At 51.8% G+C, this 25,187-nt stretch overlaps 1 protein-coding gene across 1 annotated transcript in view; it reads right to left on the reverse strand.

The window, feature by feature from the left end:
• Positions 1-3,473: 3,473 nt before the first annotated feature.
• LOC148162098 (protein Shroom2-like) overlaps positions 3,474-25,187 on the reverse strand; it is a 77,994-nt gene continuing 56,280 nt past the window's right edge. Inside the window, exons 6-10 of the mRNA XM_088020366.1 lie at positions 23,778-24,458; positions 17,963-18,487; positions 16,595-16,766; positions 10,552-10,824; positions 3,474-7,673 (exon numbers count right to left, since the gene is read on the reverse strand). Of these exons, the coding sequence (XP_087876492.1) occupies positions 7,407-7,673; positions 10,552-10,824; positions 16,595-16,766; positions 17,963-18,487; positions 23,778-24,458 (1,918 nt within the window). The 3' untranslated portion in view covers positions 3,474-7,406. The remainder of the gene's footprint in view (positions 7,674-10,551; positions 10,825-16,594; positions 16,767-17,962; positions 18,488-23,777; positions 24,459-25,187) is intronic.

Raw genomic sequence — 25,187 nt, forward strand, 5'->3', positions numbered from 1 at the left:
CAGCTCTTGGTATATACCCAACGGAAGAGAGAGCAGATACCTGCCCCTCCCCACCCCCCCCACGTTCGTAGCAGCATCCTCCGCAACAGCCAAGAGGGGGAAACCCGAATGTCTATCCGGGGATGAATGGATAGACAAAATGGGGTCTCTACACACAAGGGAGGATTTCTCAGCCTTAAAGAGGAAGGACATTCTGACACTTGTTCCAACACGGATGGACCTTGAAGACATTGTAGTGAAATAAGCCAAGAGACCCAAGAGACAAATAGTGGGGTTCCGCTTCTGTGCAGCGCCTAGAGCAGAGTCCTAGGCACAGAAAGCAGGGCAGGGGTTGCCAGGGGCTGGGGGGGACACAAATGTGGCCAGTGGCGGTCAACGGGGACAGGGCTTCCGTTTGGGAAGAGGCCAACGTCCCGGACATGGATGGTGGCGGTGGCCGAACATTATGCATGTCCACTGAACTGTACGCTTACAGGTGTGGTAAAATGATCAATTTTGTGTTCTACTTTACCACAGTCAGACACACACAACAAAGCGGGGCCATACCTCCACTAAGGAGTGACGCAGTCTCCGCGGGGAGGAGTGTCTGCGGGAGGAGGGCGGCCGGCCACCGAGCCAGACGCACAGAAGCCCACGCAGCTCCTCCTCTAAGGACACCCTCCTTGCTCCTCCACGGCTGCTCCTTGGCAGGGCACCCGGGAGGTCTCGGCCACCGCACCAGCCAGCCGCTCGCCTCCAAGGCCGTCTCCTCAGGCTTCCGCTGTCCCCACATTCTGCCACCCGTTGTCCTCACCTTCCAAGTTCTCGGTTGCTAGGTCCCAGGGGCGCCCGGGGGGGTGGGGCGGGGCTCAGTCGGTTAGATGGCTGACTCTTGATTTCAGCTCGGGTCTTGGTCTCCGGGCCTTAGTCTGAGGGTCGTGAGTTTGGGCCTGCGTTTGGCTCCACATGGGGCCCACTTAAAAAAAAGGGTAAGATAAAACAAAAATAAAAATAAAATAAAACAAACAAATCCCTTGGTTGCTAGGTCCTAAACGCCGGGACACCATCCGTTCTTTCATTGATCAGCGCACCTCCTTCGTTTCTTCATCACATATCCTATCAGGTTTTTTTTTGGGGGGCGGTGGGGGTGGGTGAGGTTTACTAATGGGTCATCAGAGTCCACTTTTAAGACACATCTGAGTCAGACCTGTCTCCTACTCACTTCCTCTCTTGTCCCCCCAGACACGGCATCTAACCCACCATCATCAGACAGGCGTTAGCAGAAATGGCACCCCCCAGGGCGAGACTGAGCTGTGAAAGACCACAGGCAGCTAACACACTAGGGAAGATACCCTTAGTTTGTCGGAAAGGGCCTCTTTCTAGCTAGGCTTGGATTACAGGCTTGTTGACACATCATACACATGGGGAAGACAGTATGGAATATGCGCAATAATTCCTAATCTGTGAGAAATTGACCTAAGACTGGGAATAGCTTCAAACGGGGCTTTTGTAGACATGAGACTGCCAGAAAGTCACATAATGTCAGCTAAGCAGCACTTAGGACTAGATTTTATAGAGAAGCCAAAATTCTACCTGAATTGCTTAGTGTTTCCACCATAAGGAATTTATCCCAAGAAAATGAGCAGAGATATGTACAAAGATGTAACTGAAACACACACCCAATGAGCTATATAACCGAGGTTGTAACTGGGGACAAAGAGGAAAAAACCCCATTTAGAGAATATGTTTGGTGAACCACTTTATATCCTCATAGTGTGATACGACACAGCAATTCAACACTATGTTGGTGAATAGTTAAGGGAAAAGTTCCCAGCTTTATTTTTTTTAAAGATTTTATTTGTTTATTTGAGAGAGAGAGAGAGAGAGGGAGAGAGAGAGAGAGAGCATGACCAGGGGAATAGGCAGAGGGAGAAGCATGTTCCCCGCTGAGCAAGGAGCCCAACGTGGGACTTGATCCCAGAACCCTGGGATCATGACCTGAGCCGAAGGCAGATGCTTAACGGGCTGAGCCATCCAGGCGCCCCCCAACATTGTTAAACAGAAAAATTTCAAAAACTTGATGAGTATAATCCTGTTTCTTAGGGAAAAAAAAATAGGAGAGGAGAGAGAGAGGAGGGAAGGAGATATATGAATATATTACCTCCCGTAGCAGTAAGTCTCTGACAGCTCGAGCATCTTTATCTGTACAGGAAGGAAGATGACCATTCTTGGCACGGAAGGGGGTAGAGCATGCGAAGGGCCTAATCGACCTGCAGGTCTCCTGAGGGAAAAAAAGGGGAAATCTCACGGCGCTCAGCGATGCCCACTGCATGGCCTGTTTTATTTACTTGCTCGTTCAATCCTTGTGCATAAATTAAGCGCTCCCTTGTACCAGGCCCCCAGCAGACAAGCACAAATATACACAGTTCCCCACCTTGAGCTTTGAGGGCTTAAGATTTAGTGGGCAAGCATGTTACGGAAACCTAAAGTGGATGAGGCACTGGGGTTAGAAACACACGTTAGGCAGCACAGACTCGTTCCATTGGATCCTGTTCACGACAACACACCTGAACCCCACATACAGTAGCTCCTCTCCCGAGAGGACATGACAAGAGCAGATACTCTTTGGATGAGCAAAAGGAAAACCTTGAAAGCCGAAAACACATTTTTTGACTTTTCCATCCTGAAATAGCTTCAGACCTACAAAAACGTTGTGAGCGGCACAGACCTCTCCAGCCTCCACCCAGACTTCCCAAACGGAAACAGCTTCTGTAGCCACGGGGCGACAATCAGAAGCCAGAAGCCACCATCCACACAACAGTACGATCTCGGGACTTGTTCAAACGTCAGCGATCAGCCCAGCGGATGTCCTTTCACTGCCCTGGATGCGTCCTAGGGTCACGCGTGTTCGCTTGCCGGCTGGCCTGTTTTGAATAGAGCCTCTATCTTTCATCACCTTGGCCCCCCCTTTAAGAAAACTGGTAAGGCTTGGCCTTGTTTTCAAGGAATTTGCCTCACTTTGGGTTGGGTTGATGTATTTTCAGCAAGACCACCTCAGAAGGCAAACTGCGTCCTTCTTAGAGCGCACCACATACGGCATCCGTGTTCCCCTCCTGGTGCCGTCAGCCACGTGAACACCCCTCGACGTGGTCTTCGCCACTTTGGATAACGCTATCTGGCCAGGCTCGCCTTTGAATTTGATAACCGGGTTTAAGCTAGCCCAGCTCTATGCCTTGGTGAAATCTGGCAAAGACACTGTCAGTGCGCTCAAGTTACGTCTACCATCTCTTTCCTCTCTGCCTATCTCAGGCGGCGCGGAGACGGCCACAAGCATTTTGGGGGCATCTGGTGGGGAGGTAGGAGGTTGCGACTACACAGCTCGGGTTTCGTGGGGTGTTCATGTGGGTCACCGTGACTCAAGATGCACCACATAGAAGAATAAACACATCGTGCATTGCTTTTCTTCTCTTAACAGGAGATGCAGAAAACACGCCTCCAGAACACCTGTCTTGTAGGGCACAGACCTGTGGCAGTACCAGCAGACGGGTCTGAGAATGGAGTGAATGTCTGGTGTTCCCACGTCCCAGACTGGGTCTCAGGGTACCCAAGGTAGCTCCCCCTCAAGGAGTCCGATGGGTCCACAGCACTGTCACCAGTGTGATTCATCAGCATGAGCACGCAAGTGCTCAGGGACAGAACCGCGCACATCATCGTCAGTGGGCCACGGGACACGGCCACGGGACCGCAGCCTGGCACCACTGTGGCAAGCCATGGCCGCATGTGAATTGTCCCCAGTTACTCATCTCCCACCTCAGACGAGACAAGCTGGAGTAGCCTGGATAGAGGCCAGAAATGCAAACAAGATCTGTGGTATTCATCCACTTTTATAAAAGTCTAACTTAGAGATTTTTTCCCCATTCTCAGTAAATATGCACTCTAGGTTTGAAGAAGTTTTTATTAAAGAGGCCCTCTCCTTCCTGTCTAGGCTTCAGGCCCCACAAACCTGCTCCAGAACAGAAACCTTTTTAATCCTCCCAAGCAAAAGCAATCCTCCCCTCCCGGTAGGCTCTGGCAGACTCGTTCAGGGAAGCCATTTCCCTCCAGGTCCAGATGGAGTGAGGAACACCCAAGAGCATCCACTTACGCAGCACTTTCCTGAAGCGGGCAGGGTCTCTGCCTGCTTAGAAGAACACCGATTAGCTCCCCTGAGCTCCGCAGCCCTTCTCCAATGACAGAGGAGGAAACTCAGAGGCTCAGAGAAGCCAAGCACCTCGCTCCCGTCCATCAGGCTAGGGAGCGGCAGAGGTGGCCTTGCTCTGGGAACCTGGCTTCGGGGTCCAGGACGCTTTAGCGTTTTTCCGTATTACTAGACACTGGTGTGGGAGATGGAGCTCATCCGTGGCCCCGATTCTTCACACCCTGTATCCACACTCTGCCACATAACTTCATGGCTCCTCCCAAGGAAGAGGTGGGACACATCCCACAGCCGCTCTGAGTTCAGCTGCGGGACTCGCATTCACAGTGGAAGGTTCGCAGGTGTGATACAACCAGGTCCGTGAGAGAACACCTTTGCGCCTGCGCTGGTTCTCTCATGCGCCTGCCACGGACATCCCCAGGCCAGACTGCTGGTCCCGGGAGGAAGATGACAGGCACATGGAGCAGGGAGTATCACAGTCTACAAGTTCACGAGCTGAAGAGATCCTTTACCGCACAATGTGGTTTCACTGCGGCTTGTCACACAGCATGACCGTGGCAACGGCTATGGCCACAGCGGCATACAGCGACACACGTACAAATCATCAATCCCGCAACTTACGTGGATTTGACATACGGGGAGGATAGCGTGATTACTTAAAAAAAGATGTAACATAGGTAAATCAGAGACATGCTCCGTTCACTCAAAGACACTATTTATTTTGCTAAAGTCAAGCAGGACGATGTGTTGAGAGGTAAGCGGTAAGCGTTGAGCATGAAATAGGTACACATTTTCCACAGTGGAAGGCAGGATAAAAGCCACAGGCAATGCCCCTGGCTGAAATCTCGTGATACAGAGCATTCCAGAGCTGAGCTATGACAGAGGGGGGAGGAATCAGCCACCACCTAAGAATGCCAAGGGCAGAACATTAGCACCAGATTGTTGTTGTATATGCAATAATATATCTATAGACAAAGGTATGTACATCGACTCACTGCAGTCTCTGGGTCCCCGCTAACCAGATGTTTAAGAGGCAAACAGGGGAAGGGCACAGGACAGTGACGGTGACATGTGCTTTGCTGTAAGGGTAGTAGAGCACTCTACATTGCTATGTATAAGAGAACGTCCTCCAAAGACCTCAAAAGGCTAGATACAGACACATAAATTCTACCATTCACATTTTACATATTTATCATCAAAATGATTCACAACACTGTATTTGAGGGTAAAGAATCGCAGATAAAAGCCTTGTCCAAATTAAAAGCAAAGTACACTCAAATTCCTGTGGTTGTCCCCCTGGGGGAGAATGATGGAGGTCCGTGGACAGCCAGCTTCACCTTTTCTGAAGTGACCAGTTTTCACAGTAAGGGGCTACAGCGGGAGGGAAGGAGGACACTTCATTCACAGAATGGGGATTTTTCAAGTCAGAAATAGCTTAATTCAATAGGAATGACAACTTGTGAAAAGGCATTTATCTTTTTGGCATGGGCGGGTTTGCCAAAAAGAGTGTTTATTGCATTACTGGAGCCTGCCAGTTTGGACCCCTCTATCGGGGGCACAGACATCCATGCTGTGGCTCAGGAGTCCAGCTCACCCCCTCTGGCTCAGGAAGTATAGACACCGGTCAGTTAAGACATTGGTGTGCACATGTGTTTTGGTAAGGCCACGGTCACTGCTGACAAAGGGACGTCTCCCCACCTGTTGGAAACTTTTATGGCAATACGAAGAAAACTCAAAGATCCCTCGATCAAACAAATACGCAGGTATCACCTCAACGTGAAGTTATCCAAGGGGTTCTCCTGCCATTTACCAGGCACCGAATCAGATGAGCATTTGTAAGCAGCACACCGGGTCTGCAATGACGTAGATAAAACATATGTTATAACCAAGCCATCGGTGGTTGAACATCTTTCCACGTGCCGATTTGCCATGCGTACATATATCCTCTTTGGTGAAGCGCCAATTTAAGTCTCTTGCCCACGTTCTAACTGGGCTGTCTGTTCTCTTACTGTGCAGTTCTGAAAGTTCTTTGTATGTTCTAGATATAGATCCTTTGTCACATACGTGATTGGCAAATCTCTTCTCCCAGTTCTGTGCCTTGTCCACTGGAAATGGACAGCATGACAGTGTTTTCTTAGCGAACAGACTTTCATTAGACTCTTGCCATTTCAACCAGTAAAAAGGGCACAGAATCTATAAACTCTGTGGCTGAAGAAGATCAGGTTTAGGGGTTGTAGAGTCCATAGGACCTCTGAAAAACCAGAGGAAAGGTTCTTACAAGTAAATGGAATGTAACCCTTATGGCCTGGTAGCAGATTTAAAGAGACAATAGCCAATTATCATTAAAAACCCTATGCACACTAAGTAAGTGTTCTGGGGAAAAAGTAATTTCGGAAATCTGCTACTGGTCTCAGGAAACAGATGTCCAGCAAGCACATCACACTACTGGACACACTATGAACCAAGTTAATTTCACTTTGCAGAGAAACATCTCTTGAACCGTGATGCCAGTACTAAAGCTATTTGTTTTGTACATGTGTTTTAAAGCATGCACACTATTTCTGTAAGTGGCGATTTCAGAATGAGTGAACCCAACACGTAGGTTATTCGTTTCACAGCTGGTTTTTCACCAGTCGGAAACGATTTACCTTTCCAAAATGTTAATACATGAGCATCACAGATCATCGTGGTTTTTGCTGGGGGACAACAAAGGAGGGACAATGAATGGTCCACACCACCGGATGAACAGGGAGAACACGTGGCAGCCCATGCTTTGGATGAATCACAGGACAAGACGTGCGCCAGGGTTTCCCCTCTCATGCACCTTACAGACTCGCTCAGCTTCCTTCCCGAGCGGTTGCTTCACGATGTGAAGATGGGAGGAAGGGCGGACCTACCCGTGAAAACGACCCCTTGCATGCACCATGCGACCAGAGCCCACAGTCTAGACTGCACCAAGTCGCTGTCCACCGGAGCCTGCTGCCATGTGCGCTAACTTGCAAAGGAAAAGCGGCTAACGGTGAGACATTCTGCTCCGCATTCAAAAGGGAAACTAAAAAATTAAATAAACCATCGCAAACACACACGGAAGTTATTGCTTTCCTAACAGCCATTTTGCTACCAGAGGATTTGCGCTACAGGAGATTATAAATACAGGCTGGGGTTTCTACTTGCATCCTCAGGAACGGAGCTCCCAGGGCCAGTCTCTGTCCCCCACCAGGGAGGGCCCCTCTTATTTGCCTCTTTCGGGCTGAAGGCTGTCGAACAAGCACTTGAGCTGCTCTTCGCCCAGGTGTATCTTATCTTCCAGTTCCCGCTGCTCGATGATGAGGGCGGACTTCATCTTCACAAAATGCTCGTAGTCTGCCAGGCTCTCCTCGCTGAGGTAGCTGGCCAGGATGTCGAACACGATGCGCTCCCGGCGGTCCAGGTTCTCCTTCAGTTCCTTGGCGTCCTCGTGCTGTTGGATGAGCACCCGCTGCTTCTCGAGCAGCGACTGCTGTGGAGAGAGAAAGCGAAACGAGCCCGTTGAGGAGCAGGGCTACAGCAGGAGCTGCGGCCGACAGCTCGACAACGCCAGCAGGTCTGGGGGCTGTGACACCGAAGTCAGGGACCAGAGATCCCATGGCGCCCACACGGGAATACCTAAGGCGGGGGCGGAGCGCACTCGGTGGCCCCAGCAGGCTCTGGCCCCAGCCCTCCCGTAAGCGCTCCCAGGCTCGTGGCGCTTCCACTTCTTCCCAGCAGCCTTGGCCTTGAAGGGCTCAGAGAAACAGCCGTGATGAGAAGAGCAGTCCAGCCGCAGACAACTACAGACTTTTGAGAAGCTCGAAAGGTATACAGGACTTAGGGATCCCAGGTGGGTCAGAGACCTGTCTGTGACAAGACTGCGGGGAAGTCGGCAAAAGGAATAGATTCTAAAGAACTTCCAGAGCAGGATTCCTAAAGCCTCTGGGCAAACTCACAGAAGCACACAGGTGAGGGAGCGAGGACAGGCAGGGGAGATGCAGGGCAATGGGGGAGACTCCCTGGCTCCTTACAAACATCCTGCCCTGGGGGGGGGGGGCACAGACAACCCCAGTCCCCAAACGTGGCACTCAGAGTCATTCTCTCTGCTTACAAAACACACACCGAACTGTCCCGACCATCTCCGAGTTCAATGAAAACTGGGAAAGGAAGAGCTGAACGCATGAAATGTCTTCCAGTCGTCAGCCGGGGGAGGCTGGGGGTTCGTGTTCTCGGTGTGACCTTCACCTGGGCACCTGCACAGCCACTCTGGTGTTCCGCCACCCTGCAAGTTGGCCACGGGCAGTTACCGACAGCCACACATGAGCATCTAGGACACGGTGGCGCCTTGAAAAATGCCCACGCGCAGGAAGAGCGCTGTTGGTTTGCGGCTTTCCAGGACGTACCCCGGACCACACCGCCGTGCGGGGCATCCTGCCCACCCCCGTGGGACACCTCCATCTCCGCGTCAAACTAACAGACACGGAGTTTGCATGGAAAGAGGGGATGCAAGGCGAGTTTGTTCCAATGCAAAGGAAAACAGATGTTAACGGATTCTAGAAGTCCGCTCGGGCTGTTAAAACCAATTGGGCTGACCGGTGACAGGGGGCTGCAGAGACTGGGCGGAGGACCAGACGTGTCTGCTTCAACCCACGTATTCATGTTCTATGTGGAAAGATGGAGGGAGCCTTATAAAACCTCCCTCTGCGTCTTTTAACTGGCTACCATGTCTGTCTCTGAAAACCTTAGCTTCCCCAAGCTGCGACTGCCTGACAGACTCTCCTCCAAAGGCGGCTATGCTGGACACTGGACCACTGCAATGAGACACCGCGTTCGGAGGGACCCCAGGATGTGGTGGGGGCCACCAATGTACGGTTGTCTACAGTCTGGTATCCAGGAGGACCACCGGCATGGTCCTTACTGTTGTGACTCCTTCTAGCATCCCCTCAATTTTTTTTTTAAAAAGATTTTATTTATTTATTTGAGAGAAAGAGAGAGCATGGACAGGGGGAGGGGCAGAGGGAGAGGGAGAAGCAGACTCCCCGCGGAGCAGGGAGCCTGATGCGGGACTCGATCCCAGGACCCTGAGATCATGACCTGAGCTGAAGGCAGACGCTTAACCGACTGAGCCACCCAGGCGCCCCTATCATCCCTAACGTCTAAATAAAGTCTTTGTCCGTTGCACACACAGAGGGGGAAAGATGGATTAAAGATGGGTTGAGCTGCAAAGACCATACCACTTTTCCCCTTAAATCAATACTTGAGAATATGCCAGTTAACATATAAATAAATCTCTCCTTCCTGTTCATGTTATTTTCCTCTTTTCAGATACACCTGGCAAAGAGGGGGAAAACAGCAATCTGGAATCTGAACATCACCCAAGGGTCCCAGTTATTTCTTAAATGCTTATATAGTATGTTCAAATGGTAGTTACTTAGCTAAGCACAGAGCTACATTGGTCTGAAAGGCACTCTCTAGAAGATTTATGTGGCTGACACCACTCTCACGTGGAGTAAGGGAGAGGGGTGCCTCTTCTGTTCCCCATTCAGAGAAGTTAAGGGGTCTTATTAATAATAAAGATGATCGTCTGACGGCCTACTCACTGAATCAAACTCAACGTTTTGCTGATTATCTGACCCAGGAAGGAAAGCCAATGAGGTAGATATTACTTCCTGTATTTTGCACGTGAAAAACTGAAACGTAAACCCACCAAGAGACATGTTCCAAGCTGCACACCTCAAAAAAGGGAGAAAAGGGGGACAGCTGGGTGGCTCAGTCGTTAGGCGTCTGCCTTCGGCTCAGGTCATGATTCCAGGGGCCTGGGATCGAGCCCTGCATCGGGCTCCCTGCTCTGCAGGAAGCCTACTTCTCCCTCTGCCTGAGCTCCCCCTGCTTGTGCTCTCTCTCTCTCTCTCTGACAGATAAATAAAATCTTAAAAAGAAAGAAAGGGAGAAAAGGCAGACAGTCCTTTGGCTCCTTCCAGACTGCCGTGTGAACTCCTGTTAAAAGCAGCAACAACACTGAACTCCATGACCACTGAGTGCTTGTAATCTGTCAGAGTAGCCGAGCGCCACTTCCATGTAGTCAAGTGAAAACGACTTCTGAGGAAGAGACCGTTATTATTATTAGTAAGGATCACTGGAAACGGATGAAAAGATGTCACAAGGAACCCCCAGTTTTCCCAAACATCACAGCAGCCCTGCCGTCCAATGACAACGGTGCTCAAGGCCCCGTGTGCCCCGGCAGCACCTGTTTGTGTCAGTTCCACGGAAAGAGATGGAGAGCTCTGGATGGGCTGCCTAGGAGCTGTGTGAGGCTTCACGGTGTGAACTCACAGCACCCCGCGCACGCCTTCCCACACTGTACCTACCCGGTCACCAGGAGAAGTACTGTCATCCAAATTATTGAGGGCATTTTCCACGCGGGCCAGGCGGCCGGACAGCGACAGCAGAAGGTTCACCACTTTGTCCAGGTCCCCAATGAACATTCGGAACTTGTCAAACTCGTTGGGTTTGCAGACATCTTTGGCAATGGCCTCCACCTCGTCCCCAAGTGCACTGTTGGCCTGGATGTCCTCCAGCAGGCTCTCTCGGGCCTCCCGAAGCACCTGCAGCTTGCGACTGATGCTCTCGATGAGCTCCTGCTGTGGGGACACAGGGTGGCGTGCAAACACTCGTTAGGGTGGCCCCAACCCGGCTTGTCTAGCCGCTGCGGCAGCCCCTGTGGTCTCACCTAAGGGATCTGCATGGAATTCAGCTGAACTGGGTAAGAGTTTACTCTGCATCAAACAATAGAGGATTTCTAAGACCAGGGGAAGGATAACCCCTGGTGACATCACTGGCATTTAATTGAGAAAAAAAACAAAACACCCTGTTCTCAGCCTGTTAGTATCCTCGAAGACAATGCAGGAGTTGGCCCTCCGGGGCTACTCACAGTAAAACCTCATGTCACTCTTTACCTCTGCCGGGAATCTCAGGGACCACGCGACACTTTGTGCTTCATACTTTGGAACTTCCCAATTTATTTATATTTTTAAAATTTTATTTATTTATTTGAGGTGGGGGAGAGAGAGAGAGAGAGAGAGACGCAGACTCCTCACTGAGCAGGGAGCCCGATGCGGGGCTCGATCCCAGGACCCTGGGATCATGACCTGAGCCGAAGGCAGACGCTTAGCTGACTGAGCCACCCAGGCGCCCCTGGAATTTTCCCATTTAAAGACTCACATGTACAGAAGCTACTGAGTCTCATGCCCAGTACTGAATTCCATGATGAAAAAGTATGTTCTACATAGAGCAAGCAGTAAAAGTTAAAACAAATAAAGGGCTATCAGTAAAATTAAAAGTCCTTTAGAGAAACCTGACTTGAATATGACCAAAGTGCAAATAAGTTACTCATTTTTTTTAATATGGCAAAATCTACAGAAGACAATTGATCGTTTTACCGACTTTTCAGTGTCCGGCTCTGTGGTATTAAGTATGTCCACGTGGTTGTGCAACCATCACCATCAGAACTTTGTCATGTTCCCCAACGGAAGCTCTATTCAATACGAACTCCCCACTCTCCTCTCCCACCGGCCCTTTAAATGATTAGTTTTTAAAGGGCAAACATAAAAACCAAAACATATACATCGGCCGCCCACCTCAAGTGATGTGGCACCAGATGGCCTGACATGAGTGGCAAAGACATCCACCTCCTGTTATATATGGGAAGAATCACAGGGGTGGCTCTCAGGGAGAACCACGGGTGAGCCCTGCCCGGGAAAAAAACCACTGGCTGATGATCATGGACGTCTCTCTGCCATTAGGTCTACCCGGAGCAGAACCAATGGGCTGTTGGCCCCCACCTGGTGAGTTCTGAAGAGCCAACGTGACGCCAGCACTCCGCTGGGCTAGCCCCCCGGAAGAGACTGAAAACCAACAGCACGCAGGTGCACTAACCTGAATGAAGATGGTACCATTTGAAACACTCAAGTCCAATCAGGATTTTTAGCTCACTCTGCTGTAACAAGCAACACTATATAAAGCGGACCTATGGAAGTCACCCGTACCGCTGTCCCTTGTCCCAGGGCAGTTTATAAACTCCGACCCCAGAGGGAGCCTGCAGAGCCTGGGGGAGAGAAGGCACACGCCTGGAGGGAGCAAAGTCTCCTGATGCTCTCCAGGACCGTGTCCACAGCTCCATGTGGAACAGAAACCCCCACCTCGAGGACTGATGTGAACACCGAATGAAATCCCTGCACGTGGTCGCAGCCCAGCAGCCCCCAGTGGGTGCCCCGTACTCAGCAGGGGTCAGCAATACTGGGAGTGAGCGGCGAGAAGCTGCCCTGATTGAACACACAACAGTCAGGTCCAGACCACCTGTCCCGATAACTATGTAGGTGGGAAAAGTCCAACCTCGGCAGGAAAGACACGCTGAACCACGAGCATAGCACGGCATGCTTTGTAGGAGCTGATCACGTGGCGGCTCTGTCTCAGGACGAGGCACTGATGGAGAATATCCATCTAGCATTTACGGGTCCACACAAATACATAAAAATTAGCCCGCAGATCCGAAAGCCATGGCCTTTCCTCAGGGCTGCTCAGGAAGTTAAGGCATTTTCTTCCCTCGGTCAGTTAAAACCGCGCGCGTCTACCATTTCATTGATGTTGATGCTGATGATGAGTGTGGGGGTCTGAGTGTGCTCACGCTTGTGTATCTGTGTCCCTGTGTCTCTGTGGACCTACCTATTGGGCGAGATGCTTTAAATCAACTTCGAATCCCACAGCTAAGATGGCTTTTTTGCACATATTAGTTACTTGAGGGAGAAACAGAAAACAGATTATAGGGATGGATTCCAAATTCTTGCCTGAAGCCAACCCTAACCTGAATGAATACCTCAAGCAATTAGAGGATTGTGGATGTATGAGGCCTGGCCGGTGTTACTGGTAATTCTTCGGTGTCGTTATTCTTCCACAATCATCATAACGAAGATTTCAGGCCAATGCATGAAAACGTGCCTTCAAACCTGCAGTATCAGCTGAGCTAACTTGAAACTGGGCGTTCTGGAAGGAGCCCAAATTCCTTTGATTGCTTTATAGGTCTTGCATAAGTTTTTATTAGAAACACCCTCCCCTTCTTCCTTAAAGGGCCATTATAAGCAGCACAGACACTGACTTTCAAAGATCTTGGGATGAGCCTGGCCCTGGCAGCACAGGAAATAATCACTCTCAGCACCAGCCTGGGTGCAGAAGCCTTCACGCGCCACATCAGATGAGGCTCTCGCAAGCCCATCTGCTTCCATTCTGCAGCCTGTGGCATTTGGGGAGGCCTGGGCTGAGAGCGGCTGGTGGCAGAGACCAGCCCCCAGGGCTCACAGCAGGTGCAACGCGGCTTCTTACCTCTGTTCAGATGGCCCCAGACACCTAACTTTTGTTGCACTCCATGGGAAAATGAGGTGTTTCCTCTCTGGGCCTTGCGCCTACCTCTGGGGTCCAGAGAGAAACCTTAACCCTCAGAGATTCTAGACGTTGACCAATGAGTGTGTTTGGTTCTCCTGAAGAACCTCTATATAACTCCACCAGGGCACTTTCTGAGCAGAGTCTGCCTGAGCCACCCCACGCACAAAAACGTATTTATGAGCCTTCCCAGCATAATGCTTCCAAACAGACACCAGAACGCTCTCACTGCTTGCCTGCACGGGGCCTTCCGTTCTCTCTTGCCTGTGTCCTTAGTCTCCTAAAACGTGGGCTCACCTGCTTCGGCACTTGGCTCTGTGAGCACGCGGGGATGCTGTGACCATGACAGCCGAGGCCCCTCGGGGAATGTCCGGCACACAGAGGACTCGGGGTCTTGCTCTTCGACTGTCACGGCCCCCCTGCACTTCCTCCTTTCCCCTGTGCACACATCGCACAACCACATGACACAGTATACTTGTGTGACTTGGAAGGAAGGCTGCAAACACAGGGCAGCCATTGCCTTTGTCAAACCAAGCTGAAAAGCGGGATTCCTGAGTCACTAACACGGCGCAGAACTGTGATCTCTAGCACTTGCCATTGATGGTGTAATCACTCGACAGGTGCATGTTGAGCAAAATATGTCGGTCCACTTAAGAGTTTAGTCACGGGGGGTGGGTGGGGCGGGCACACTGTCAGGAGGCAAGTTCACAGAGATTCACCTCTCTCTCTCTTTTAAAAATATTATTTATTTGTTTATTTGAGAGACAAGAGAGCATGAGCAGGAGGAGGGGCAGAGGGAGAGGGAGAAGCAAGCAGGCTCCCCACTGAGCAGGGAGCCCGATGCGGGGCTCGATCCCAGGACCCTGAGATCATGACCTGAGCTGAAGGCAGACGCCTAGTCGACTGAGGCACCCAAGGACCCCACAGGGACTCATCTGAATCCCGAAGCAGCCATCTGAGGGGAGGCAGTGCCCCAGCATCTTGTGCCTCCCAAAAACAAAACGAGAAAGTGCCACAGAGACGAAGGGAGCCCCTCAAATTCATCACAGCACGAGGAACAAGGGCACATCGTAAAGCGCACAGTCATCTACATCTACGGCCAGGACTGAATTAGAACTGTGCAAAGTGTACATTTTTTTCTAGTTTTATGAGAGGAACTAAAAACATTTTTGATTCTTTATTTAAAAAACAACATCAACCACAACAGAAAATGCAATCCTAAGCCAGGACCAAAGTGCTGTTCTTACATTTCCTTCAATTCCTTGAACCAAAAAGCTACTGTTTCCCAAACTGAAAGTAATTTTCTTCTGTGCATGGGTCACGATATTTTTTCTATTATATCTGAAATCAACCCGTGGTATTTTTTAAACCACTAAAGATACAAGTAGACTTCCAGCAAAATCTTTTGCAAAGATTCTTGTTAAAAAAAAAAAAAATTAGTGTTTTTTTATGAAAGCCCTTTTCCAAAGCGCTGAGCATATGGAACACATTCACAAAATGCTGGTTCCCTCCTTTCCTTTTCCTACTACTAGACGGGCTCAAGCCCTTGGAACAAACAGTATATGGTCCCCTCTGAGACAGACTTTCTTTGGCAAGTCCCTCATCCCTTTAATGCTGAGGCCTTCCTACAGAAAAACAGGTAATCCCCTAGACGGCACAGGTCTGGCATGCTGACATATCACGAAGATCTAACGCTAATATAGTAGTAATGACACTGACACCGATAGCAGTAATTCTGTCCCTAGCACAACCTCATGGGCACTCACTAGTCCCCGACCTCATTCCGACTTCATCTCCAATCTCCAATGGAGGCATTCCTCGTCTACACAGCTCCCACCACTGGCCCCTGCTGCTTCTCCAACATGTCGTGAGGCTCCCACCTCAGGACCTTAGCGCTGGCAGGCCCCTCTCCCTGCAGCGCACCCAGACACCCATGCGGCTCACCCTTCACACACCACCCAGGTCACTGTTCAGTCAGCCCCTCATCCGGGCCCTCTATAATCACACTCCTTTGTTTTGCTCCATTCCTTCATCGCGTTTTAATTCTCTTACCATGCAAGGTACTACGCTAAGGGTTGGCAAACTCTTTCCGTAAAGGGCCAGACAGTGAAGACCTTCAACTCTACAGGCCGCACGGTCAGGGGCGACCACTTAAGTCTGCTGCTATGGTGTAAAAGTCACCAGAGCGCACAGATAAACAGATCAGTGTGGCTGTGTTTCCATAACAGGTCTTTTATCAAAGCAGGTGGTGGGCCACGCCTGGTCCACAGGCTGTAGTGAGCTGACAGTGTATTATATATATATATGTTTTTGTGTTGGCTGAACGTAAGCTCCCGCTCAGGGAAGGCAGGGAGAACATGTGAGTTGCTAGAGGTCATACAATTAAGTCCCTAGAATTTATTTTTATTTCTCTTTTAAAAGATTTTATTTGAGAGAAAGAGAGCAAGTGAGCACGAGTGTGTGCCCTAGTCCCCTAGATTTTAAATGGGATAGAAGGGCCATATCAATTGAACTTTTTGAATGAGAATGGTACCCACTTAATATGACCTTGGATCTTACTATACAAAGATGGTAAAGAGGGGCGTCTGGGTGGCTCAGTCGGTGAAGCGTCTGCCTTCGGCTCAGGTCATGGGCCCAGGGTCCTGGGATCGAGCCCCGCCATCGGGCTCCCTGCTCAGCAGGGAGTCTGCTTCTCCCTCTCTCACTCCTCCTGGCTTGTGCTCTCTCTCTTGCTCATTCTCTCTCTCTCAAAATAAATGAAATCTTAAAAAAAAAAAAAAAAAAAAAGATGGCAAAGAGACCGTGAGGGAAAAGGCCCAATTGTGGAAGAACTTAGTCACGAAGGGCTTACTACTGCTGTCCCAAATGTCACTGTCCTGCACAAAAGCTGAACACAAAGGCCCCTGGACACGTGGCGCAGGCCCACACTGCCCCTTGCCTGCCTCTGAGCACGCCGTCACTGACAACGGGCTTTCCTACCTTCTTCACCGACAGGTCGTGGTCCAAGTCACTCCCCGAGTCGTCCTCTGGGTCCTGCTGCTGCTGTAGGTCCTTCATCTTAATCAGCAGCTCTGCCTTGGGGGCCGACGTGCTGTAGTAGGTCGAGTTGGTAGCGAGGGACGCGGCCACCGGCACGGCCGGCTCCTCTCTCCTGGGGAACAAGGTCAGAACTTGAATCGGCCGTGACTCCATGCCCAGACACCTCCTTCCGGCCCACGGCCTGCTCTGTGACAAGCAAACGGTGGTGCCAACACCAGGACAACAGCCAGGGGCAAGAGACAGCCAAAGGGGGCAGGGGAGTAGGTGACAGATCTAAAAAAAAAATGTGTCGCCAAATGGATACTTCTCGAGTCTACGGAATACAGTTTTTTAAAAAGGGGAAAAGGTCAAGTAAACAGGATGTCTAAAAATCTCCCCCTGGGAGGGAACGGAGTAGAGGGAGAGCTTTCGCCAGGAGCCTGAGGTCTACGAGGAGTATGCGCACACAGCTACCTGTAAGAGAGGCCTCAAGGCCCTAAATGCAACCTGCACCTTTCTACCTGCCGCCACGTCCGTGCCCCATGGTCGGGTCCGCCTCACCCCCGTTGTCCTTCTGTGCTGCATTTCACTGGAGCTCCCACCTACTGTCCGTGAAGAGTGCTTATGGAGACGGTGGACACCACCAGGACAGATGCGACCACCAGGGCAGATGCGACCACGCAGGCCCGTGCAGGCAGCCCGTGAATGCAACAGGCTGCAAAGCACAGTCTAGCAACCCATGGCAACGCACCCACTCACTGTGCTCCATAACCAGGAGCACAAAGCCTCCTTCGTCAGCACGGACGGACATCCGGGGCCTTCTCTGCTATGGGGGCGTCCTGGGCTCGGTAGGCTGTCGAAAGCCTCCCCGGTCTCCACCCACAGGATGCTGGCAGTACCTCCCAGGTGTGACAACTAAACACGTTCTGGACATTGCCAACTGTCCCCTGGGGCGGGGGGGTGGGGGGGGGGAGAGGAGAGACAGTGTCCCAGCTGAGAAGCGTGGTCTTCTGAGAAAGGAGCCCATGGGCATCACCCTGAACCACGCTGGCCTCAAGCTAAGAATGCGCAGGAACTGTGGTATTTTCACATCTTTCCAGGCCCCCAAGGTGGCATCTGCAGGAACGGGCCTCAGTGGCTCTTTTGGGAGGGTCACAAAACAGCCAACATGGTCTACAAGCAGTGGGCAGTGCTTATGAAAATGTGCCCCTGAAAAGCCATCACGAAAACAGATCCGTGGACCAGCCCCTTGCCCCCTGAAGCCTGAGAGCTGCGGAGAGGGCAGAAGCACACTCAGCCAGCTGCAGAACGGAAGGCAGCCTTACTCACTTCTCCTCCATGCTTCTCGGAGACGGGACTTTGGGGAGCAGCTTCCGGCGCTGCTGAGCTTCTTCCAGCAGGTGCTCGTCTTTGGGGAAGATGCCCTCCATGAGGTCCATGGTGGTTCTGATCTTCACACTGGGGTCCAGGATATCGGCCAGGGACCTGTCCTTCCCCACAATCTCCCGGGCCAGCTCTTCCGATTTCAGGTCTTCGGCTGTCCTCTCCTTGGCCTTCACGTAGCTGAGGCCGGAAGGAGAGGCCCCGCTGTCCTTGGTGCCGGGCGCTGGGGCGCTGGGGCGCTGGGGCTCGGGCTCAGCACCCTGGCGGCTGTACAGGCAGAAGCGCGAGTAGGACTGCTCGGACGTGCTGAGTGTCTTGATCTGGTCTTTCTCCAGCCCGCTGGGTAGTGCAGGCAGCTCGGCAGTGCGGGTCAGACCCTGGCGGCTCTCCTTCTCAGGCTGGCTCTCCGAGTGCACAATCTTGATGGGCACCATCTTCACCGTGGTATTGTTGTCCATCACCCGCTCAATTCTGGAAAGACAAGAGCCGTGTGCTGAAAACAAAGTGAGCCCCCATACGGACTGCTCCCCGGCACAGAAACCGGCCGGTCCCTCGCCTGCCCTGACGGCTGGGGGACGTGCGGGCCACTGCAGTGGAGGGAGAACCTCTACAATCCCACGACCGAGGATGGGGAATGGAGGTGGAGGAGGCTCCATTTCCTGCCCTTGAGCGTCTGGGGCACCTTCCAATTTTCAAAGTCACCCACACAGCTACAGACGCCTGAGGCTGGATCCCTGGGCTTACTGACTGAGAGGTAGATGGTTGGGCCCTCGTTTTCATGCCAGTCATCGTGCACACATTCACAAGCCCTGTTCAGTGACGTTATCTTTGGGCGGGGAAAGCCGCGACAGACAGGCCTCTCTAACAGAAGTGTCATGACAGTCTCAAAGCAGGGCCAGTGCACACCCACGGGGGCCTGTGTGGTTCTGGGGCCGCGGGAGGACTTCCCTACAGAGCGGCCATGTTTTGAGTGTGGACACTGAGCACCATGCATCCGCTGGCCCCAATCTGAAGCTTCCTCCCGTGCTGTGTGCACCGGCTGTCACCCTCCACCTGCCTTCCACCACTTCAAGCCACCCTTGACACGGCTTCTCAAACCAGCCACACAAGGATCTGGCAGCAAACACAGGGCACACCACTTCTGCATTAGTTTAAGTGACTCACTGAGGACACACTTTTCCTTAAAAAAAAAAAAAAAAAAAAAAAAGACGGGGGGTGGCACCTGGGTGGCTCAGTTGGTTGAGCGCCTGACTCTTGATTCGGCTCAGGTCATGATCTCAGGGTCGTGATACTGAGCTCCACGTGGGGCTCTGCGCTGGGTGTGGAGCCTGCTTGAGATTGTCTCTCCCTCTCTTCTTCCCCTGCCCCTCCCTGCCCCCCGCTCGCACATGCTCTCTAAATAAAAAAAAAGAAAACAACACAAAAAACAAACAAAAACAAAAAAAAAAAGAAAAGAAAAAAATTAATAAAGAAGGTTTCGCAGTGAAAGGAGCTGGGGAGGACCCACATGGAAGAGAGACAACACGGAACTGGTCGGTGTGATGGGGCTTCATGCAGGATACCCTGAATGCCGCTTGGTGCCCTCAGCTACACCTTGCCGGACCACACCCAGGGACCCTGTGGGACCAGGGCCACCGGGACAAAACTCTGTTTCAAGTTATTTTTTAAAGGACATATTGGAGAAAGAGAGCCATTTGCTGGTGCCCACAAGGGAAGGAAAATCAGGTCAAAATCATGAAGCCAAAGTACTTGTTTCTAACTTAGTGGGCTAAGATCATTTCTACAACGTGATCCTAATGGACCGAATTTTGTGCAGCACAAGGAATGCTCCAGTGTTCTAAATTAAATGCTTTTCTTTGCCTTTTATCTGGCAGCGGGGAACACATTATGTTCTTTTCCCTGTTCACTGCGCTGCACAGGCCAAAATAATTTTGTATTCTCGTCTCTCCTCCAGTAGAAATCATTAGATGTTTTATCTAGGTATTCATGTACAGTCCTCGCCTAATGCCTTCTTTGTGAATAAATTTTAAAAGGCCCAGCTCTGTAGAAAATACCATTTAGATGTGCTAAACTCCAGAAGGAAACTTTTGGCATCCTATCTAAGCAAAGACGGAGAGACAAGAACCCCTCTGCATTCCTTTCATTCCACACCTAGAAACCTGGACCACCTATCACCAAATTTATCTATCTATCTATCTATCTATCTATCTATCTATCTATCTATCTATTTATGTCAATCACCATATATCACATCATGTTTTTGATGTAGTGATCCATGATTCATTGTTTGCGTATAACACCCAGTGCTCCATGCAGTACGTGCCCTCCTTAATACCCATCGTCCCTCACCCTGAATTTTTTTTTTTTTTAAAGTCAGCTCTATGCCCAATGTGGGGCTTGAACTCACGACCCTGAGATCAAGAGTCCCATGCTCTCCCAACTGAGCCAGCCAGGCACCGCCCTCGTACTGACTCCTAAGTCCACCTCTATTTATCTTCTCCCACTTGTGGAGAAACTGGATTTCCAGGGCAGGAGGACACGAAAAAAAGAACACAATGAAAACACGTTCTTCACACGTTGACCTACACTTTTCAGCAAAGCATCTCTAGTATCTTTTCTAAGCACACATGGTCTCTCCTCTCGAAAAACTGTCCAGACTTCCACATTTAAAAAAAAGTCTGATGAATTTTTACTTCAAAGCCAGGACAAAACACAACAGATTAGACCTGACCGCAACCAGAGCTCATCAATTCCTAAGCGACAGGCAAGAGCAGAGGGACGGAGAAGGTGGGGTGCCCCGTGGCTGCTCTCAAGGCGCCTGCTGCCCACGGGAGCCCGGCCCCGGCAGCAAGCGCCCCACGCGGCTCCACTCACGCCCACTGCCGAGGGAGCCCGGCAGCCGCACGCCGCGCCGGCTCGCGGGATCTCCCCGACCCACTCAGGAGACTCGCAAACGCACAGGCTCGAGGTGACGGCGCTAACGCCGTGCACGTGGCCGTGAGGGGGCCGAACCGGCACTCTATGTTGTCCGCTCCCAAGTGGGAACAGGCTCTTGGGAAATCGCTCCTGAGAACGCTTCTGGGGGTGATCAAATCCCTGTCACTGGCCACCGCCAGAGATGCTGCCGGCCAGCGCCTCCATTTTGTAGTTTCAACCAGAAACCCGGAGAGAACTTTTAAAGATTTGAAAGTAAGCTACCTAGTTTCAGGACAAGAGTTGATGCATTTTGGGGGAGGGGGGAGCATGAATGCCCGTTCAGAAATTCCCCAGAGGGAAGGAATGCTGCACCCTGTTGGTCTCAGCAGCTCGGCGCCTGGCCCACGGGAACTGCTCAGCAGGTGCGTGAGTGTGGGAGCCTGCCCTGCCCCCCGGCGGGCACCCCGGCAGGTGGCCGGCACACGCACATTCGTGATCGAGGGGTAACTGGAAGGAGGGAGACACCAGACGTGGAGGGAGAGGAGGTGAGCATCTCAAGCTCCAGAACTCGAAGTCGGCAGAGGGCAGGGCAAGAACAGTATCTCTGAGCCGAGCTCAAGTGACAGGCAGCGTGGGAAGCCCTGCCCCGGGCACGCTTTCCTTGCGGACCTGTCGGTCGCTGACTGTGGACACCGAGCAGAGCCAGGACCCCTGGGCCCTGGCTTCTCCTTTGTCTCGTCGGTCACTGGGATTCCACGCTTTCACACCAGGACTGATTGACAGCACACACCGTGGGGAACGGTAATTGAGTCCCCTATGAGCGACTTCCTTGGTAGCAACTTACGGAAGCAGCACGGCCACCCTGTGCCTCCCCGTGCTTCCCGAGAAGAGCAGAGAGGACGTATTTGGGGATGGGTCCAGATGCCGACCAGAGTTCAAGCTCTCTGTGAGCACTTGTACAGCAAGAGACATACTGCAAAGCCAACGCCTTCTGGCCCCAAGGGCATGGCGGATGAGAAAACTCAATACCGTGGGTCCCCAAAGACCCCCCAGACCCCCCCGCCCCCCCAACCCCCGCCAGGATCTTCTATAGTATCGTCGCAGCTTACCGAAATCCCTCTCTAGCTCGCAGGACAGACAGAATGAGAAAATCAACACTTGCTTCAGGCAAGGGAAAATGAAAGCTACTGCCTGCTTCTAGAGCGAACACAGGTCGGGAGCACCGTGGGGCACGTGGCGGTGCTTGTCCGAGGGGCCCATGCTCCTCACGCTAGCTCCGCAGGACGCAGGATGGAGGGGCAGAGGCTGGCTCGCTTGCGACACTGTCACATACCTGCCCCACCACAGACCACTGTACAGCCTTTCCTTCCTCTCACAGCTTACAATGTCACCTGCCACGGCAAGGACGTTTCAGTGACACCCACATCGTAAACGACATAAAGCGCAGCTGTGGGTACAATGTCACACTTGGACACACAGGATGATACCAGGAATGTCCTCTCTGCGGAGACATTTTGAAGTTAAAAAAAAAAAAGAAGAAGAGCTTGAGACTCCAGAACAGGAAGGTCCAGTAGACCTTTCTGGGAACGATGGAAACAACCAGTTACCGGTGCCACCAACTGCACACTGTTCCGAATGACGCGCGGGATTTATTATATTTCTCACTAACGGACGTTCCCACGGCCCCATGTGACTGTTGGCGGCCGTGTGGGACAGCTGGGGACATTCCCGGCCAGAGCATTCCCGGCTGCGGGGCGGACCTGGGGACCGCAGAATGTGGAGCAGCATCCCTCACCTCTGTTCACGAGATGCCAGGGGCAGCACTCCCTCTTCAGCTGTGACACCCAAAACCTCTCCAGACACAGCCAGATGTCCCCTCGGGGCAAAACGGCCCTCCCCCAGCTTGAGAACCACTGCTCTAGAGAACAAGATGAAAATTCTCCGCTTCTTCCAGTTCTCACTTCTTCAAAGGCCCTCAGGCAGGAGGGAAAAAGGAAACAGTCGGCGCTCCTGTCAGCTCCCCGCCTGACCACGCTTACCAACGTCCCAGCGGGCATGGCAGACAATCCTGTGCCTGAAATTGCAACACCAGCACCACGAACTAGAATAGATGTTTCCTCTGCTTTAACAAAAAGCGTACACCAGCCTGGCTTTTCACATAAGACGTAGAAAAACAGTGTGGAGGGGTGCCTGGGTGGCTCAGTCGGTTCAGCGGCCAACTCTTGGGTTTCGGTTCGGCTCATGAACCCAGGGTCCTGGGATCGAGCCCCATATCGGGCTCCATGCTCAGTGGGGAGTCTGCTTGAGACTCTCTCTCTCTCTCTCTCTCTGCCTCTCCCTTTGCCCCTCCCTACCCCGTGCTCACTTGCACTCTCTCTCTCAAATAAAGAAGATCTTCAAAAAGAAAAAGAAAAAACAGCGTGGAAATACTGGACATTATGAAAAACACCATTTTCTCCTGAAGGTCTCCTGCTTAGTTTAAACCGGATTCTGATTACAAACAGGTGCTTAGGGAACACAGAGCGCTGACGGGCACATGCCTGTGGATGATGCATATATCAATGCTGGCCTTGGGTGAAAGGGACCGGGGATGGCTCCCCACCTCTATCACATCCCCCTTGCTCCTGTGGAACAGGACAGCCCCCCCACCAAGTTCAAAATCTAACTGACCACTGGAGCTGCGGATTCTCCCCCATGGAGTCAGTCCCCAGAGGCAACTTAAAATCCAACATGTGTAGCTGAAGCAAGGTACCCGGCGTCCACCACCCAGGAAAGATGCACCACAAACCTCCTGCGGGAGCTCAGAAAAGGGGAAGCGCACAGGGCCACTGTCCCAGGGTAGTACCTTGCAGAATTCTCCTCCTGGATCAGCAGGGGAGGTTTGTCTGTCAGCTTCTGGGGAGCGAACTGAGGAGAAGGGGAGCGAGAGGTCTCCATGGCGGACGTCTGCAGGGGCCGGAACTTGGAAGGGAGCAGGGCCTCACGCTTAGGGCAGGCTGTGTGCTCATCTACATGCCGCCTGCCGTGCTCGCCAGAGGCCCTCACACCGTCTTCGGGCTGCGCACTGCTCAGCTTCTCCACCAAGGCACAGGGGCTGTGGGACAGGGACAGGCGGTCCACGCACGCCTCCAGGGCCTCCGGGGACTGGGGGGGAAAGGGCCTGCTGGGGGCACCTAGGTGAGCGGCCCCAGGTGTGCCACCAGCCAGGCCCTTGAGTTGCCTGGGTTCACGTTTGGGCGGCGGTGGCCTCTGTGGGGCTGGCTTCTTGGGGAGCGGTGCAGTGTTCACGGGCCTCGGGTCCTGCCCCCAAGTGTGCAGGGCCGAGGGGACGCTCGGCACGTGTGGTCCTGGGCCGAGCGTTTCCTCTGGGTATCTGTAATCTCGAGGTAGGGTCCCCGCTCGGCTGCGGGCCTCCTGGGGCACCTCTGGAGCTTCCCAGGCAGGAGGTGGCTTAGAGAGCTGGGACGGCTTCTGAGAGTCCTGCTGTGCTGTCGTACAGGCTTCTGGACCCTGGGCATCTGCTTGTCTAAAGGGAGAAAGTATAAAAATGAGCAAATGATTCCAAGTAACATCTTCTCTCCAAATGGGACTAGAACCCAGATCTCGATAATCTTCTGAGATCATTCTAAGGAATTAAATTCATATACAAAGTTTTCCCGCACCTGTCTCCGCTGCAATTTGTAATGCAAGAGACACAATCCAAACACATGCCGGACGACATCAGGCTGGATGTTGGCACGCCATGTCATAGGATGGGAAGTATTAAAAACACATGCACACATACCAGATGCACACACACATACACGAACACAGAAGTGGCATCCTGGGGTACAAACATTTTTTAAAAACAATGTTGATGTAAATTCTCATATGGCTATATTCAGAAATACTTATTTTGTGTTGCAACAGTATTTTTATGTGGCTTACTTTGGGAAGTTGCCAATATGCAAAGGGATAGAACTTTCTAACATGAGCCACAAATCCATTTATTAATAAAACCTTTAAAATCAGTCATGTATCATCAAAAAATGAGAAAAACACAGACTTTTGGACACTGTAAGTGGTCTTTCCATCCTGTGATCCGTTTCCAGTTCTATCTTTACTTTCACTGGTCTTTCCATCCTGTGATCCGTTTCCAGTTCTATCTTTACTTTCTAGGCACATATGCATGTATTTAATATGTACACACACACACACACACACACACACACACACACACACACACGGAAAGGTCCCCCCGCAAAAAAAACACTCC

The sequence above is a fragment of the Eumetopias jubatus genome, unplaced genomic scaffold, assembly GCF_037043125.1.
Source record: "Eumetopias jubatus isolate StellerSeaLion01/CBP00866 unplaced genomic scaffold, mEumJub1_p1.0 scaffold_23, whole genome shotgun sequence".
Lineage (NCBI taxonomy): Eukaryota > Metazoa > Chordata > Mammalia > Carnivora > Otariidae > Eumetopias > Eumetopias jubatus.